The sequence below is a fragment of the Xiphophorus maculatus genome, chromosome 12, assembly GCF_002775205.1.
Source record: "Xiphophorus maculatus strain JP 163 A chromosome 12, X_maculatus-5.0-male, whole genome shotgun sequence".
NCBI classification, from domain to species: domain Eukaryota; kingdom Metazoa; phylum Chordata; class Actinopteri; order Cyprinodontiformes; family Poeciliidae; genus Xiphophorus; species Xiphophorus maculatus.
In genome coordinates, this window is record NC_036454.1 from 17,905,585 (window position 1) to 17,924,178 (window position 18,594).

The window sequence follows — 18,594 nt, forward strand, 5'->3', positions numbered from 1 at the left end:
AAAATGGCAAGGAGGACTTCCACTCAAAGACTTGTAACTACAAACAAAGATTGACATTTCGTCTTTTGGTAGAAAGTGTGTTGAATGGGAGTCAATGCAATCTGGCGTGTTTGGTGCGATATAGGCACAAAATGTGTTTTCTTAGGTACTGAGGTATCATGGTAGACAAGTTAAACAATCACGATCACCACGTCGGTTTTGGTTGATAACCTCAACTGTAGCTGAACATTTTAGTTGCTGAAACCCCAGTTGTTGGAAACCTTGGTACATTTTTGTGCAGCTAAGTGGCCTGTGTTTAATTGCATTTTGTTTTTGTTGACAGATTCACGCAGGCATGAAGGACTTAAGCAAGACTCCCGATTAATTATATACTAAAATTCAGCTGTAGTGTTTAATTTAAAGTGCTTAATATGCAGAATAAAACTGGGAGTATAATGAGCTGATATTAGCTGCTTAATGAATCGAGTTGAAAATGCAGGTTGAACCTGCAGCTATCAGATATGCTACTGTTGGCTTGTATTCTATACTTTCAAAACAGTGTTGCTTTTATAAGTGAGTTGTGGCTCTTCAGTTTCCACACATGCTTGTCTTTCTTGTGAGAAAGTTTAAGGGAGACTAAAATGTGCAGCTGCAGCAGGTGGGGGAGGGATGTGTGGAATGACTCCATGTCCGTCCTTGTTGCCTTTTTATAAAGAAAAAAAACACAATAAGAAAAACAGTTTGGAAACCCTAAGCCTGGTCTTCATATATTATCATATATGAAGTTATCATGAAGTTATCTGGTTGCTGTGTTCCAACTAGAAGAACAGACTTTTCCAGGCGATGCCTCCATCTACACAATCTCATCCAGAAACTGCTACCAGTGTCAAAGTTTTGGCTTTTTTATTGTCTAAATTAATTCTGATGATCTAAAATAAGAATGTGTTGCTCTCTATTGGTGCTCAGCAATTCCTCCTGGTCTCAGTGAAAGGAGATGCACCTCCTTCGCTGGCCTCCCATCCTTATGCTGTCTATATGTTGCTTTCATCTGCAGAGGTGTTTTGCAACCCCCCGCTCTGGGTCTAATAGGACACAGTGTGAGATATGATTTTTTTTTCCTCATCTATCCTAATGTTGTTGTTCTCATCTATCCAAAGCGTGGCGCCTTCCAGGGCTGCAGCCTCAGGCAGCTGTCTACCCATGTCCTATTCGCTTGTTTTGTTCGTTGGACGGGCTGTACTGACATGTGAATTCCCCCTTTTCATTTATTCATTCACCAGGATGAATCACAATATGGTTGTGATTCATCCTCAAGCAGTTTTATTACACCTTACATAAACTTTTAATACTTCCTGGTCACATAACACATAACAGTGGAGAACATAACACTTTAATTGCATTACCTCTTAAAACATGATTGGAAAAGAAAGGAGGTTCTATCATTTGGTCTTGTGTTAATGTTATAGATTGAATAACCAATAAAACAGAGTTACATAAATATTTAATAATAAGTTTAATTACACGAGTATTTATATATATGTATTTTTTTTTCATTTGGAGTTTATTAAAACCTTAACACCCACTCAGAGCTACTGAGCAAATTTTCTAAAAGAAATGCATATTTGCTTTGCAGCGTGGAAAAAGTTTTGCTCTTAGTCTTAATTAAATCATACTTTTAAAATGTCAGAAGTTAACAGTGTCATGGTAATTGTGAATTAACTATTTGAAAATTGTGAAAATTTCCAGACAGCCTTGATTCTCTCCCCCACCTCTATTCGCTTTTTCTTTCCCACAAATGAAACATTTGCTGAAAGCATCTGCGATCCTCTCGTAGGTCTATTCAAGCAGAAATATTGAGATTCACCACAGAAAAGTGAAATCTCTGAGATTTCACTTTTAATTAAAGCAGCGAGATCATCTGTGCTTAGCTGAGGTGTAAGAAGAGAATCTCTTTTCCTCTTTGAAGAAGGGAAAACAGACACGCTGAAAGGCTCTGAATGACGAGCTTTGTTAAGCTCGGATGGAAAATGACATCATTTGATCTCCCGCTGACAGCGCCTCACTGCTGCAGAATAATTACTTCTTTTATGAAGCCATTAGAGAAGACCGATTGAAGTGATTGTTCTTGAAATATCCATCCATGCGGCCCGCTGGGTTCATGGGTGTGGCAGCCACTCACAGACATCAGAAACTGACACTGTGGGAATCTGGGTTGTTTCACTTGGTTCGGAGCTTTTTGGTACATCATTAGTGTCTGGATGTCCGTTTCTCTGGGCATCACAACCCTGGCTATCAAAGTTTCAGCGTTTTTCTTCTCAGAAATGGTCAGATCTTTTTTTCTGATTTACAGATAAACTACATGATTTGTCCAACTTTAGCTGGTCCCCGTTGATTGACCGTTTTCTTCGGAACATGTCGGGAAAACTCATGATTGCTCATTTTACAACACCGGGGCGTTTATACAACTGTGCTATTGTCAACGATGAGGATTATATTATTTTTAGACACTTTAATTTACCGCCTCTCATTGAAAGAAAAGGTCATCATGAGTTTAATGGAGAATTCAGAATGATCAGGATTACAACAAGCTTTGTTCCTGCTATGCTGAGACCAAAAACTCTCTGCCACTAAGTCACACAAACTTCCTAATGCCCCATGAAATGATAATGGGAAGAGGATTTTCAGCAGATGGTGCACATCACTCTCTTCAGAAAAGGCCTATTTTGTACTATGCAATGGAGAAACAAATCCCAACAAACAAATGCAGATGCATAACGATTTAACAGACGAGCATAATCCATGGTAACCTCTTTTCAAATGAGATCTAAAACCTTTTCTGATAAAAAGTTGGTTTACTACAGCCGCTGTGCAGAAACGATGGCTTGAGCGTTTTGTACAGAAGCCCCACTTAAATTGTGAAAGGGCTGCATTTATCTAGCATTTTTCTAGTGTTGTGCTGCAAGCTTCAAGCTTTTCCAAAGTATACACATTTCTGAGCCTATTTGGTGCTTTATCTCTCTCATACATGCACTTTGAACAGACTGCAGCTTGCGTGGGGTTTATTGGTTTGTACGAAGATACTCCAACATGGGAACTGTGGAAATCAGAGATCAAACCACCAACCCCCTCAACTAGTAAATTACTGCTTGTTCTGCAGAGTCACACCTCTTACTTGTTAATTACTCTGTCAAGTTCCCCTGCTGTTACAAAAGCTCCCTTAACACCAGACTATAAGACCACACCATGGCGTGTCTTCTGCAGTGATTTAAGAACACAGTATCCTCCCTAGCTATTTTAAACATACAAAACATTTCTGTCCTGTGATGGTGCCGGTTTCTTTTCATTGTGCTGCATGAAATTCACCGCTTCACATTGATCATCAGATTTTGAAAGAAGAGCCACCCTCTCCTCGTATCAAGGCTACAACCTGTTTAGGCTACACACCATATTGGCAGCGCTCTGACTAATTAAGTGTAACGCTCTTGGGAGAGACGCTGCTATGTTCTCTGCACTGTTTTAGCTGTAATGAAGGCGATTTCACTGTGCAGCTGTGACACAAAACATAAAGCAATAAATGCAATGCTATGACAAGGCCTCTTGCATCTACAGACAGGTATTGACTTACAGTGGAATAGGGCTTTCAGCGGAGATGAAACACACATCTCCAGATTGCACATAGGTTGCAGTTGGCGGTTAAAATTCAAAATATAATATATAACTGCATTTTAACTTCATTGAAGGTCATGGAAAGTTATTCCAGTGTGAAGATTGTGTAAGGGTGTCCTAAATTATATAAACCAAAAGAAATAAATTAGCATTCTTTTAAATTAATTTGTTTCTGTTGTTGCGATATTGCTATATTTACAATAAATTTCAATAAAATTAAAGCTTAGGTAAAAATAATGGTTTTCTTTTTTTATTACTCCAGATGTTTTACCTGCAGCACTTGTGGAAAACAAATCCACTGAATCTGTTTTAATGTGTTTGCTCATGTGTGATTTAGTTGTAAGAATATCTAAGTCAGTTTTTTCTTAGTATAATGTTTCTCTCTTCATTTTGTTACTTATTGTAATTACATGAAACTTCTGGTCATGTGGTTGTGAACCACTGGAGATAATTTAAGCTTGACAAGATGTATATGTCTTGTTTCTTTGATGTCTATTCCATGATGTCACTTCCTTGGATAATCTTTTGCTACTGCAGCTCCTTTCCACTGCTATAGAAAAAGCAACCATAGCACATTGGAATAAAATGCATTTCTACTAAGTTCACCACAGATGATTTAAAATCTGTCATATGGATGGATACATAGAGAAATATCTGGTTTTGATTGACCTAAAAGAACTTTGTGAACTCATCTGACATTGGGTTGAACAAAAACAAGAGTTCATGAAGACTTTGGGGTTAATGTCTAACATTAATCTTTCAGCAAGTCGCTAATGAGAGGTTAATGAACATGGAGACATGGTGCACGACATCTCAAGTTGAATTACTGCGCACTTCCTCTGCAGTAATGTCAGGACGAAGTTTTCGATAGGATCCATATGTGAAACAAGTAACGTGTCATGCAAAAGTATTCACACCCTTATACCTTTCCACATTTAGTTATTGTTGCAAATTTTAGTGCATTTTATGGGAGTTTGATGTGCTTGACTATCACAAAGTTGTACGTTTTTGTGAAGTGTAAAGAATATCATTCATTATGTTCAGAATTTTATATAAATTTGAAACATCTGGACATTGGATTCAGCCTCTGTGTCAGCTCCTGGTGAAACCACCGATCTCTGCAGCTGCAGCTCAGTTGTGTCTCTATCATCTTCAAATGTTCGCAGACTTTTCCCAGGGTCGATGCAGCAGGTTAAGATGCACCAAATATTAAGAGTTTTGCATCTGCTCACATGTTTTAAACGTGTCCAAACATGTTATTTTGTTCCCACCTGACCAGAACACCTTCTGCCATTTTCAAGGATCCTCTGGGTGACTTTTGGCAAACTGCAAATGAGACTTTCTTTTATCAGCGTTTATCCAGAGTTACACCAAACCTCCTCTCTTATTAATGTCTGCTTGTCCAGCTAGTTTAGATTGATGGCTTCATTTTGGTGGATTTGTAATTGTGCCATACTCCTTTGACTTTTGGATGATGGAGTGAACAGTGCACTGTGAGATGTTGAGAGGTCTCCGTAGCTTTATCCCTCACATGTCTCCTGTGTTCCTTGGTCTTCGTGTAGATTTTAGTTCACTAAGGTTCTCTATGCATATATAATATTTTGTAACTTGTGAGGGATTTGATTGCTCAGCTTTAGGGAAACAGAGCAAAGGGAGCAGTGCATACCACACTTTTCAGATTTCATTTTTAAATGTCTAAATCTATGTATCCACTTCATGTCACAGCTTTGCCCTAAATTGTTCTTGTAACGTTAAAAGTAAAAAGGTCACATACTTGACCAAGATGATAAACAAAAAGTCAGACTTTCATCAGCAGCAGAAAACAAACTAAGCAACACCATGTGATAAGCCCAATGCACTTAGTGGTACACTATACTTAGTAACTTTGTAACAAAGAAAGTAGAAGATGTGTCAGGAGAGACATGGATTCTGTCTGCAGCTGAAGCAGTGATTACCTTGCTGGTTTTGCACAAATACTTGAGGTTAAATAGTTAAATAGGAGGTAAAACTGCAGCACACACCTTGGAAGCTTCTGCCAAACACTAAAGACAGAGGAATGTTTGGCAGAGTGACCATGTTTTACTGGAAGCAACCGCTCCAGCCTTTCAGGGTCATGCACTTCTGAGAGTTGCCCTCTGCACTGATCCACCCACTTAAATCTGTTCTGCACAGCCGCAAAACTTTGGCATCTACCCGGTGGCTTGTTCAAGCTGTCTCACTTCAACATGTTATCTTCAGCCTTCCCTAGACCGTGTAAAGTAAAGAGAAAGCATCAGTATCTTCTTTTACGTTGTATTCTTATGCTGACATATGGAAAACAAAGCTTCTCTGGAGGAAAGTCTCAGCATCCCGTTGGCTGCTTTCCTGTGCTTTCTCTTTGCTTTGTGATACGGCTCCATCGTCATTAGGCAGCTGATTTGGGAAAAATATTGCTGCAAATGAAGGCTTTCTCGCTGGGGCTAAAATGAAGGCTGGAGTTTGATTTGATTTTCACAAACATGGCTTGTATGCACTGACTGGCCAAGCATGTGAGGAGAGCAGAAAGTTTTGCCTGAGGGTGAGGGGAGGGTCAGGCCTGCTGCTGCTAATACTGTTGACCCTACTGCTGCTGACGTGCAGGAGGCGTCACAACATGCAGATCTGTTCTAGGGTGCAGCTTTTCTTTGTGCAAACAGGGAGATAAAGAAGAAGATACGAGACAAAACTTAAACAGTTTCCTTCCCCAGTAATCCTGGAACAGGAACTCTCGATGACCTTGTCTTCCTGCCTCTGGTGATAGTGTTTCCTATACAGCGGCGTCTCAAAGCTTATTGTTGGTGACGGTTAAAGTATCTCACCAATCTCTGACAAAAAGCAACCTCGCTGGTGTTTTTGTCACACCCTTGATTTCCTTTGTTTTTCTAACAGCTGTGAAAATACAGCAAGAAAAGTAATTCTCAGTTTTCAGAGGATATCGCAGTTAATTTACTTCGTCTGGTGTGAGCTGCTGAGGGGACCCAGCTGTTAGAATGCCTCTCCTATCGTTTAGCGAAAGGAATATTTTGTGTAAAGTGAGAGATAAGGGAATAGAAATTGATTATGTCTACAGAAAAAAGTAGCAGGAATTAATCTTTGATATAGTTTAGTCGTGCATTCAACACCTGAAACTAAACTTGTGAGTTCAGAGCTTGTTGGTTTGTGATAATAGTCATTTATGGAATTGATATCAGACAAAACCCTTTGCAAATGTTATTTTTTTAAATGGCTTTTAACATGTTAAGGAAAATGGAAAAAAAAAAGGTTTGGTCTGCTCTGGCTTCAACTCTTCTCTGAAAACACTGCAAGGCAGCTGTATGTCTGTTCTGGTTACTCCTCTTCAATTGACGCTTGGGGCAGATGTAAAGAATATTTATAGATCTGACCTGCAGAGACATTTGCCTGCAGCATAAGGAGAGCTCGCCTTGTCTGCTCTTCAAAAATTAAATTTCACATTTCCTGTTGTAAACCTGCTCTTGTTGGCTTTTAGCTGGTTCATTAAGCATGACTGTGAATTAATGGAGAGCTAAATGAGCTCATCTTGACTCCTACAGAAACAAAACTTTGCGACAATTTTTGTTTAATTCTGTCGCATTTAATTTTCTGTTTGAACTTTGAGTTTTAGCTTTCAGAATAAAGTAGTTGTAGAAGAAAAAAATGATGAATTTTTGCCTCCCTTTTTTCATTCAAATGTGTCACTGAAATACTAGGGTAAAATCATGTTTGGGTATAACAGAGGCAGTGAATGGAAGCAGTTGAAAGTCTTATTTTTTCTCAAATAATAATTTATTCTGTACCTGTTACTGATTCACTTAATGTCTCTTCAAGCTATTGCTGTGCATGTGGAAAGGAAGTTCAGATACACATTCTGTCTATCATTTGGCAGAGCCACAGAAAAAAATCACCACTGCTGCAATTAATTATTATGAGTAGGCATGCTGGAGGAGCATCTGAAAGGAGCAATTATGGAGTTAATTATTGACTGTAGGTGTCGTGTTTTTTTTACTGACAAAGGACAAATAAAATAATACTAATAAAAAAATGCAAACACTTGTAGTCTCATCAACGGTCTGCCTGGTAACTCCCTACTGTGGCATAATTGTGTTGTTTTTCTCCATTAGCTTTGGCTTGTTTCTTCACCTGCAGCCAAGATTTCAATAGTTTTATAAAGCTGGAGGAGGAAAATGTTTGAAATGATGGCTGAGGAGACATCACCCTCTTTTATTGCATCAAAGGTCAATTGGTAAAGTACTTACTGCACCGCTTCTGCTACAGATACTTTTGATATATATACAGCTCTGGAAAAAATTAAGAGACCACTCATTGAAAACCTCCTGGTTATTCCTCCAAATATTGATTTGTGAACTCTTCCTGAATTAAAACATTAGTATTGCTAATATGAACTGGTTTTCTTTGCATTATTTGAGGTCTGAACGCACAGCATCTTTTTTGTTATTTTAACCATTTTTCATTTTCTGCAATAAATACAAAACTTTTGCTTTCACAGACATGTTGTCAGTAGTTCACAGAATACAAGAACGATGTTCATTTAACTCAAACATATACCTACAAAAAGAAAAATCAGAGAACTGATCATTTTATGTGGTCTCTTCATTTCTTCCAGAGCTGTATATCCTCATTAGAAAGTTTTTATGTTTTTTTGTAAAGGAAATAATGCATTATCAGCTTATTTTGCTGTTGCATAGCATCATCCTCCATAGATAGCAGTACCTTTCTGTTTTAAAGAGGTTTGCCCCAAAAGTGTGTTTTAAATCATTTTAAAACACACTTTCGATTTATTCATGTTAAATTCCTTCAAGATCTTTGAGATTTTGAGGGCTCTAAAATAAATTTACCCTTTAATTTGGGAAATAAAATGATTAATTCAAGTAATGGTCCTCTGGGTTTCTCTCTTGCTCTACATATCCACTATATTTTTAATGACTTACAGTCTATGCATGGTTTCATTTCTGTCATTAACTGAACTGAGCTCAGTTTCACTTTCCTAACTAAGGAGAGATGTGAATTATTTACACCAGTAATTAACCTGCAGGGGGCCCTGATGGATTCATGAGTGGCACAGTTGTTGGGTATCACCTGCACATTTTCTCCATCTGTTCACGCTCATGAAGCCATCTGTTGTGTTTTCAGAGCATCACGTCACAGCTCTTTACCTGCAGCAGACATAACAGTCACTTACACACATTTCCCGAAAACCAAACTCTTCTTGGAGGATTCGGATGCTGCACATATTCTACATATAGATCTTTTTAGGACATGTCTGATACATCTAGATCTCTGGGGCCTTAATTTATTTGTTTCAACATCATATTTATAGCTAAACAGATCCTTTGCAAACAGAATCCATTCTGAAACAAAGACATGAATGTTTGCGACTGTATGATATGAAGTATGTTTTCTTTTTCATGAATAGTAACTAAATACTTAAATGAAACTGGATGATCAGAATGGTTACAGTATAAGATGGGAGCAACATTTCTACATGTTTTACGGCTGCTGGATTTTGGAAATGACTAAATAATTGAAGTGTGCAAATTAATGTGCGACGAAGCTTTCTGATGGATATTAGAAACTCAACACCACTTCTAGCTAACATGGAAAGAAGATATTTGGGAAATCCTATCATTTTTATTTTTGTATAGATTAAATGCTTCACAACTTTGAACTTTCCATTAGTTGCATTTGCTAAAGTAAAGTGAACATCTTTAACTTATTTGTACACAATTTATGCTTTGCATATCAGATACTGATGTGAATTTTCTCATTTATAGCACCCACCAGCATGTTTGATAGCATCCAAGGTAAAGATGTGGAAAAAGCCGTAAAATAAATTAATATTTTAATGCAGTTGTATGTTTTCACACTAAAATATTTGCTCAAGTTCTTCATGAATGAGTTTTAAGATGACCAATTCTTTGTTGTCGTTCTTCAAGCGTAACGCTTGGAGAACGACAAGTTCAACTTAATTAATGTTCAACTTAATTAAAGACAAACCTGTGTCCTTGTCCAGCCTTGCTTACTTAACTCCATCTTTTAACCATTTTATTATTGCCCAGTGAAGAAAAAGCTTATTTTCTTGTCAAGATGCGATCCTGAAGTGAACAGACAATCAGTCATAGAAAGTGAAGTTTTTGACACTTCAGACAGAATGAGGGTTGTCTTTGTGTGCTGATGCTGCAGGTCACTGAAGTCCTTGAGTTCTGGACAGTCTGAGTAACAATAAACCAAGAGGGGGGGAACGTTTGCAGTGCCACTGAGGTTTCAGGTGACAAAAACTGTGCAGGTTAGTCCCAGGGCGGACAGAAAGCCTTGAGGCTGCGGCGCGTCCTCTCCAGTGTTCTGGAAAACTCTGTGACCTTGTGAGTGTTGCGTTACCCCTCCGAATGGTAGCCTTCGCAGCCCGTCCCAGAACAGTGACTCCTTTGAGGGAGAATTTTCAAAGTCAACAAAAAAAGAGGGAAAAGAACAGGAGACGAAATCTGAACAGAAATATGAAAAGAAAACAACCATCCATAAGAGCATGTATTTTAGTTACTTAATGAGCTTTCTTAGCCACTCAGATTCTTAACCTGATGCCTTCATTTCCAATCTTCCTGATTTATGTTTTTAACAATTTTTTTTTCTCAAAGTCCTCAGATTTCACCTTAGTAAAAATGCTGCACAAGATTCTGTTTGTTGTTTCTTACAGCTTCACCTGTTTTACCAAAGGATGGAGCATTACTCTGAACCTCTAACAGGGAAATGTTTATAATGTTAATTGCATGCTATTCGCACATGCTTTTTAATTATTTTCTTCATGCTACTGGGTATAAATGAAAAATAAGAAAACATTTCCTGGTAACTACAAGGTAGCAATATTTATTCATTTATTTATTTATAGCTGTGGTATAATAAATTATTTTTTTTATGAATAATCATGCGTCGTGTTCCCATGCACAGCATGTTTCTGTATGAGAACTAAGAATTTCAACTGTTTTCTAAATACTTTGATGCCCTTTAATGAAAGACACATGCTTTACTGCACAATTAGAAAATACTCTTTCACTTACTAACTTTTTGATGGATTCAAAACCTTTATCAAACAACCTGTTGCACATTCTTCTTTTTTACGTGTTATAGAATAATAATATTTTTTAAATTAAAGTAAAGCTACTGAATTTTAATGTTTGTTTTGCTTTTTTTCAAAACTCTCATCTTATGTCTCTCTATTCTCGTTTCTCCAGGTGTGTATGTGCATCTTTACTGCAGACTGTGAGTCATACCCTCTTCTGTCCGAAGCGTCTTGGTAAATAACCGGCCTCACAAAGCCGAGGATTTCGGCTCAGCTGGTAAATAAAGCCCTCTTCCCTCCACGCAGTGTGGGAGAAAGTGCTGCTGCAGTGCTGGTGTGGCATCTCAGTGAAGCTGATAGCTGGAGTGAAAGCAGCGTTGAGAGATCATTTTTCAGTGCGAGCCACTCACCTTTCATTGCCATGGCCCTGTAAGCCGGCTGTGAGGGCCGGGTTGCTGGTGGGAACGGACTCGGACTCTCACTTGGAAGCATTCTGCAGAGAGGCGCGGTGCACCCATGCAGAGCATCTCCCTCATGAGGCTGGAGGCTCATACATGAGCGAGGAGTCATGTGATTGCTTGGATGACCTTCCTATGAGATTAAGACACTTTGACAGACTTTTTTCCCCCCCTTAATGCCCAGTGGGTCTGTACGGTGGGAGTGGAGTGAGAGCTGGTATTGATTCCTCTGCTTTATGAGTTTTCTTCACTGTGAGAGTGTATCTGAGAGGCAGAGGGAGCCAGCATGGCCAAGCCTCTCCTGAGGATACAGCGATACTTCTGCAGAAAACCTGTCCGCTTCTTCTCCCTCATCCTGCTTTACCTGACTGCAGGGAGCCTTGTCTTCCTGCACTCCGGCTTCGTCGGGGATAGCGGTCCCGGCACCCGAGGGGGCCGCGATTCTGTCGTGGCTTCAGAGGCGGGCGGCCGGGCTTCGTCATCAGACACTCGGGGGCTTGGCATCATGAGCAGGGTGTTCAAGGAGACACGCAGATCCGGTCGAAGGTTTGGACCTCGTTGGATGAGGAAGAGTGGACAGGGGGGCTACAAAACGGCGGGGAGAGGGGGAGACTACACCAGCAGCTGGAATCGAGCTCTTAAAGGACGCAATGCCAAAGACGTAGAAGATGGAAGAGGTGAGAAAAAAACCTGCCTGTTGCAATGTCTCATTACTGTTTCAGTTATATAATACCAGGCTAGAATGAATTCCCTCATAGGGAGAGTACAAAGTTTAAAACAGGTGCAAAAACATCTGCAGTGTTCCAAAGTTAGACTTTAGTGTGCAAGGAAAACAAGAACAATAGCCGATGGGAGAGTTATAAGGATGTAGAGCAAAACCTCATAATAATAGGTGAATTGGCAAGCGCACATGCAGATAGTGTCCCACTTCATCCTATTACAAAACCGATGCTCAAAAATCTTTGCAGCATCCATACAGCTTGGAACTGAAGGCCGTATTTGGTCTGCTGAAAGACCTCTGAAGAGTGAGTTGAGATAACAGTTAAGTCCTCTGTCTTATTTCTTTTTTTCCTGTGTAAATCCTGCAAGGATCCCAGTTTCTGTCCTTAGCAGTAGCTTTGCTTTGGCACATGTTCAGCCAAACAAGACTACGACAGCATTTGAATTGGGACATATACGCAAGAACTGCAATTTGATCTGGGATTATTGCAGGCTGATATGCAGCCTGTTTACATGTAAACCCCTGGTTCACATGGGATGTAATGTGTGACAACAGAGGTTTCTGCTTTGAGGACAAGTTGCCCCTTCAGATCTGACACCTTTAAGCTTGTATGGCAAAATGTTTGAAGTAAAAATAGCTCTTCAGATGGTATCCTCAGTTTTGTCTTAGCATTCTTACCCAAAAACAACAAGGCTAGGGCTCACATTGACAACAGTTGTGCACTAAGTCCAGTTTAGATTTTTGAAGTTTATGCTGTTTTTATTCCTTCTCTAAATAATTTGAAAAGTATATACTTTATTACTACTTATATTTCAAATGAACTATATGAATAATTATTGTTTGGCTGCTGCAGTTCCCAGACATTTCTATAATTTAAAGTCATTTTAATAAGATATCAAAGAATCTGCCAGAGTTCTGTGGCTGTGCAAAGCAGTGGTTAATGCCTTGCTGCCCCTCCGTTGCTGCTGCACACTGCCAGTCAGGTGGCTGAAAGAAGGTTATGATATTTCACCCTTGCTTAAAAGGAAGACAAATTAAGCAGCTTTACAAATATTTAAAATCCAATAACTAAATAACCAGCAAGCATTAAGTTGTTATATTCTACATATTATGACAGAAAAACTTTGACATTTTTACGTAACATTTTGATACTGTAAGAATTTCATCCATGTCTAATTGGAGAATTGTGAATAAACGATTAAAATCTTCACAAATAATTTAAAATTCCTCAGCAACACAGGTCATGCCAAATTCATTATCAGTAAATGTTGAGAGTGTGCAGGAAGGGAAAATTTAGATTTAATAAAAAGCTAATTTTCATCATTTAATGATTTGAAATTGCTTTAGTTTAAAGGGCTCCTTATCATGAATCAAACCAAAATTTCAATCATTTTAGAAAGAAAATAAATTGTTTTAAGATGGATTCTTAAATGAAGGACACAGGCTGCCTTGAAATAAATTTTGGACTTAATAAAGTGGGGACGTTTTTATTCTCTCAGTAAAAACTAAAAAAGAAATGATTAACCGTGTGGTTTATTTACAACTGGACTGACTGATGACTTCTCTGATATTTGGCATTTATTTGAGCACAACATCAAGTATTACTGCAGTAGATCAAGTAGAAGTAATACATATATTTGATCTATTAATGCATCTCTAAATTTCTAACAGAGATAAAAAACTATGCACCTCTCAGTGATTGCATTCAGAGTGTCAACAAATGATAAGCTATCACTCCCATTAAATTCAATCTATAAACAAACCAACCAAGCTACATGCTCTTGTGTATATGCAATGATGCACAGCTGGAATAATCTTGTAATTCTTCCATTTTCTGTAGGATTCAGAAATTCTACTCTGTCAAAGAACCTGCAGCCATTTAAAAAAAATTATTTATTAACCAGTGTGAAACTTTTTGAAAGTTATTTGTTCCATTACATCCAGCAGAAAACTTACACAGCCTTTCAGAAAAAAAAACAAATATCATAGTCTACCACCTCCCTAAGCTGAAGGGTAGCTGAGCAAAACACAGACATTGCTCTGGTCAGCAACACTCTGCAGCTCATTCTGGAGAATCCCAAAGGGATCACAGGCCAGAAGAAATATGTAATCCCTCCAAAACATTTTGGGTCTGCCTGAGGGGAAAAACACTCAGGAAAAAACACCCAGAATGCACCCTGATTACCCGAACTGCCTCAAATGACTTTGATGCAAAAGACAGCATCTCTACTGTTAGCTGCCTAAACTTGTTGTCTTGTCTCTTGAGTTGTGTTTTTTAGTGAAGAAAGGCATTTGACTTGTATCTTTTGGTCATGATTGATATTTCTTGACTGTAGGTGAGGCTAATAACTTATCCTTATAACATTGCATTTTTGCTCTTGTTCTAAAAAGAAAAAAACTTAAAGTAGTTAAAATCATGAAACAAAACATGGTTTCTGAGCGAACTCTGATGGATTCAGAAAAAGAAAATTAAAAAATGGCCTAGTCAAAGCCCAGACTTAAATCTAAGTCTAATCATGACTTAGGTCAAAATTCATTCACATAAATACAAATCCTGGGATACAACGAGCTTATCATTTGGTAGATAGCTTTTTGCCCCTTAATAAATAAAACTGTGACTTGAAAAACAAATTTCGTATTTACTTAGGTCTTCTTCGTCTGACGTTGAAATAAGTTTAATTGCCTCAAACAATATAACGAAAACAAAGCAAAAACAGAAGAAGTCTCTTCGGAAGACGACCTTCTCGCAGCACTGGAAGTGTCTTTCTTCTGCGCTAGCGTTGAAGAGAGAACCTGCGAGTCAGGCTGCCGATTTTGAACTCCTGGGAAAGCCTCAAACATCTGGCAGTGTGAGGGAGGTCAAGCCAGAAAAGAAAGCAAATACTTTATTCATCTAGAAACCCTCTGAGTCACAGTAACCTGCCCTGCTGTGTCACACAGAGTAGAATACCAAAGAAGAATATTTTTCTAACTGCAACAGATCCGAGCGATATCTCTCCCAGCTCAAGGACGAGAAAACCAACATGTTTATGGTGTATACTGAAGCTTAGGGTTATCTGATGAAATGAAACCCTCAGTCTCGCTCGCCCCTCCCTCACTTCCTTGTTTCTCTAAAGCTAACCGTTTTGTACAGCAGCTGAATGTGATGATAGAGTAATTAATAGCTTCAAAGCGTTTGTTGTCCCTCTTGCATCCAGCAGCTCTCATCACACTTTGCAGCCTGAAAACACTCATACGATACACCAGAAGTTATGTTCCTCTCTTTACTCCAAAACCCTGTCCTTCTCTCAGGGTGTGAGCTACAGATTTTAGGAAATAATGTGATTCACGATGCAGGCTTCAGCAGATTTTTGTGCTGTGTGCTGCAAAAGAGCAGAATGCTGCATGTGTCCCATGTGAAGTTATAGGCGAATCGATATGCTTAAAACACAAACATGACTCAGCAGGGTGAAATCAGGTGCGTCTGAAGTATCATCCCTTTGTGCTCATGTTGTTCGGAGTCCAAATATGCAAAGCATTTAATCAGCACTTCGTCACAGATTATTTTTCAGCTCAACAATAGTAGCGTAGGAGGATTACAGCCTGCAGCAGCTCACCACAGGCTGCTTAAATGCCATAACAATTAAACTAATGCAGGGCTTTTCCCTCATTTGGACATTATCAGGCTCAGAGAGGTACGGCACAGATGGTCACTGCTTCCTTTGCTTTCCTCTGCTGACCGGATAAATTGAAGAAGATTGTTTTTATTAAAGGCAAGAAGCTGCGTAAGGGTCAGCGTTTCACTCTGCAGAGGTTCGCTGGAGCCCAGCCCCCATTCACACATCTGAGGAATGCAGCCAGATGACTGCCGCTGCAGCTACAGGCCACTAGAAGGAGATGTGTGTCATAAATAAATGAAGTGACTGCCCCAGTTTGTGTGTCTTTATACTGTGAAACCTTGGAAAGAAAACACACTGTTGGTTTGATATTTCTTACTTCTGATGCTTTTGTAAAACATTTTCATGTCCTTTTCCCTCATCTAAAGTGCATCTGTTCTAGAATGATGTATGAATGCTAAATCTGTCGTTTTCTTGCTGCCATTTATATTTGATTCTTTTCCAGCAAGGTACATTGGCTGCTACGTTGATGACACTCAGAAAAGAGCCCTGAGGGGAGTGTCTTTTTTCGACTACAAAAAAATGACTGTATTTCGTTGCCAGGACAACTGTGCTGAAAGGTATGACTCAGGCAAACAACACAACTCTCATCTTTTACTGGTTTTTATCTTTTTCTAATGCAGAAATTACAACAAGATAAGAGATATTAAGTAGAGTACTTTATTAATTATACTGCATCAGAGGTGGTAAAATAACAAAAGGCCTAATGCTGAGTCAATGTCACCACTGACAGTGACATTAGTGAATGAAGAGCTGACATTATAGATCTAAAAAGTCTTGATAGTGCAATCCTAATATATATTGAAGACATTAAATGCATTTTTTTCCATCTAATGTTTCAGTGTGATTAAAATCCCACATCAAAAAAAAAAAATTACAAATAAAGCAACCTTTAAAAAAGTTACTGAAATTATCTTAAATGGCCCATAAACCTTAAATTGAGACTGTTTTGCCGGATGGTTTTCTATTAAACATCCCACAGAAAATTTCCCACCGAAGTCCTTTGAAAATCAAACAAATCCATGAATGTTAAGTTAGAATATCATGAAAACGTTAATTCAATTCCAAAAGTGCAGCTAAAGAATGAGATAGATTCAGATTTGCAGTAAATGTTCAGCTAAACTAAATTGTAGGGTTTTATAGCTGCAAGCATTTAAAGAGTTGAAATATAAAAGTGTTTAATATATGTACAAAAAATGTAAGTTTTACCTTTTGAATTAGAATTACCTAAACGAATTGACTAACTGATGTGTTAACTTAAGATGCAAACTCATTAGCAGGAATAACATAGCTACTTTTATAATAATAGAGAAATTTACTTTCATTTCTTTAAACTAATTTAATAATCAGCAGCATGCACTTTCATGCTGTTTTATGTATTGATTAAAGACACTTGATGAATAAATGAGGATAATCTTGTAATTCCTTAATTTCCGGTTTCTGACGATTTTTTGTCTTTTAATTTCTGAGACCTCAAACAAAACCAAAAAGTCTGTATTGGCCAGGAAAGCCCGATCGGTCCAGTTCTCAAAGATTTCTCTTCTTCTTTTGTTTTAGAAAAAATATGTGCTTGCTTTTCAATCTCACCACTCATTTCTTTCCATCTCTGCTACCACACCATCTTCCTCTCACCTCTTTTTTCTCCTCCCCTGTGGAATACCGGGGACGGCTCTATCAAATGCATTAAATTACACCCATCACTGACTCGCAGAGCTGAGAGCAGGAGCGAAGAAAGATGCTTGTTTTCGGCTCCCCTCTCTCTCAGTTTGCGTCTCTTGCCGCCTGTCTGTCTCCCAGGGCAGCAGGTTAATAAAAACAGACAAACAAATGAGGTGCGGCACATAGCAGCACACAGAGGTTTGAGTATGACTGACAGCTCAGGGGATTCATCCTGTGTCTGAGCTATGTTAAACGTCTAATTGCATCTGAGAGGTCTTTTGGGAGTCAAATCCTTCATAAAGGAAGGAGACAGGTGACCTTGTGTGATTCAGTTCCTGTGTAAACCACACACCTATAATTGGCTTTGTCCTAGAGGCCTGCAGAGGATGTAGCACAGCTCATTTTTCGTCACCAGAAGGAGATCTCTTACTATAATGTAGTTCCATTTTTTGCCTCAGCATCCCCGGTGCACCATGTGTTTGTTTTTATCGATTACAGCTCACTCTGTGGTTCAGAGGGATAAAATATATCAGCCCAGGAAGGATTAAGAAACATGATGAAGGCTCAGAGCAAACACTTGAACCTCTCTGTTTTCCTTCCTTCCAGAGGGTACATGTATGCAGGTCTGGAGTTTGGAGCAGAGTGCTTCTGCGGGCACAAGATCCAAGCGCCCAATGCTTCAGAGAGCGAATGCAACATGGAGTGTAAAGGAGAGAGGAGCAACATGTGTGGAGGAGCCAACAGACTGTCCATCTATAGGCTGGAGCTGAGCCAGGAGTCGGCGCGCCGCTGTGAGTCTCTGCCTCACACAGGAAAGCCAAGTGATGGCCTGTGTTGTAGGTCATGATAGTTATTTTCCTTTTTTATATCTAAAATTGCCTCTCACCCAGTGACAGCTGGAGATAGGCTCCAGCCGCTGCCATGCTGCCAGGATATGTGGGTATAGATGGATGCTTGAAATTGACATAAAAATTGTGAGGGTTAACAAAAATGTGCCACAACAAAATAAACACAAAGCAGCAGAGGATGCAGTCAAAAGCCGAAAAAATAAAATAAAATAGAGATCATAAAATTAGCAATGGCAAAATCTCTAACTTCAATTTGAGTTCATGACGTGAGGGCAGGCCTTGGTCTCCTGTGTAGGATTTTCTTTTCTTGTCGAGACCAATACCACAGCTGCAACATTGTTTTCTTAACTCAACTTCATGTGAGACACTACTCTGCATTTATGTGTAACCCATAAAGTTTTTACTTTAAATAATTCAACTCTGCCAGCTGTGTGCCAGGGATAAGAAAAATAAGAAGATACATAAAATAAGAAGATACATTTTTCAGAGCCAATGTACAGATGTATTCATGGCTGTGCAG

The 18,594-nt window shown here is 38.9% G+C and overlaps 1 protein-coding gene across 1 annotated transcript in view; it reads left to right on the forward strand.

The window, feature by feature from the left end:
* wscd2 (WSC domain containing 2) overlaps positions 1 to 18,594 on the forward strand; it is a 49,239-nt gene that overhangs the window by 16,387 nt on the left and 14,258 nt on the right. The window contains exons 2-4 of the mRNA XM_005794993.3: positions 10,905 to 11,867; positions 16,013 to 16,127; positions 17,833 to 18,017. Coding sequence (XP_005795050.1) covers positions 11,477 to 11,867; positions 16,013 to 16,127; positions 17,833 to 18,017 — 691 coding nt within the window. The 5' untranslated portion in view covers positions 10,905 to 11,476. The remainder of the gene's footprint in view (positions 1 to 10,904; positions 11,868 to 16,012; positions 16,128 to 17,832; positions 18,018 to 18,594) is intronic.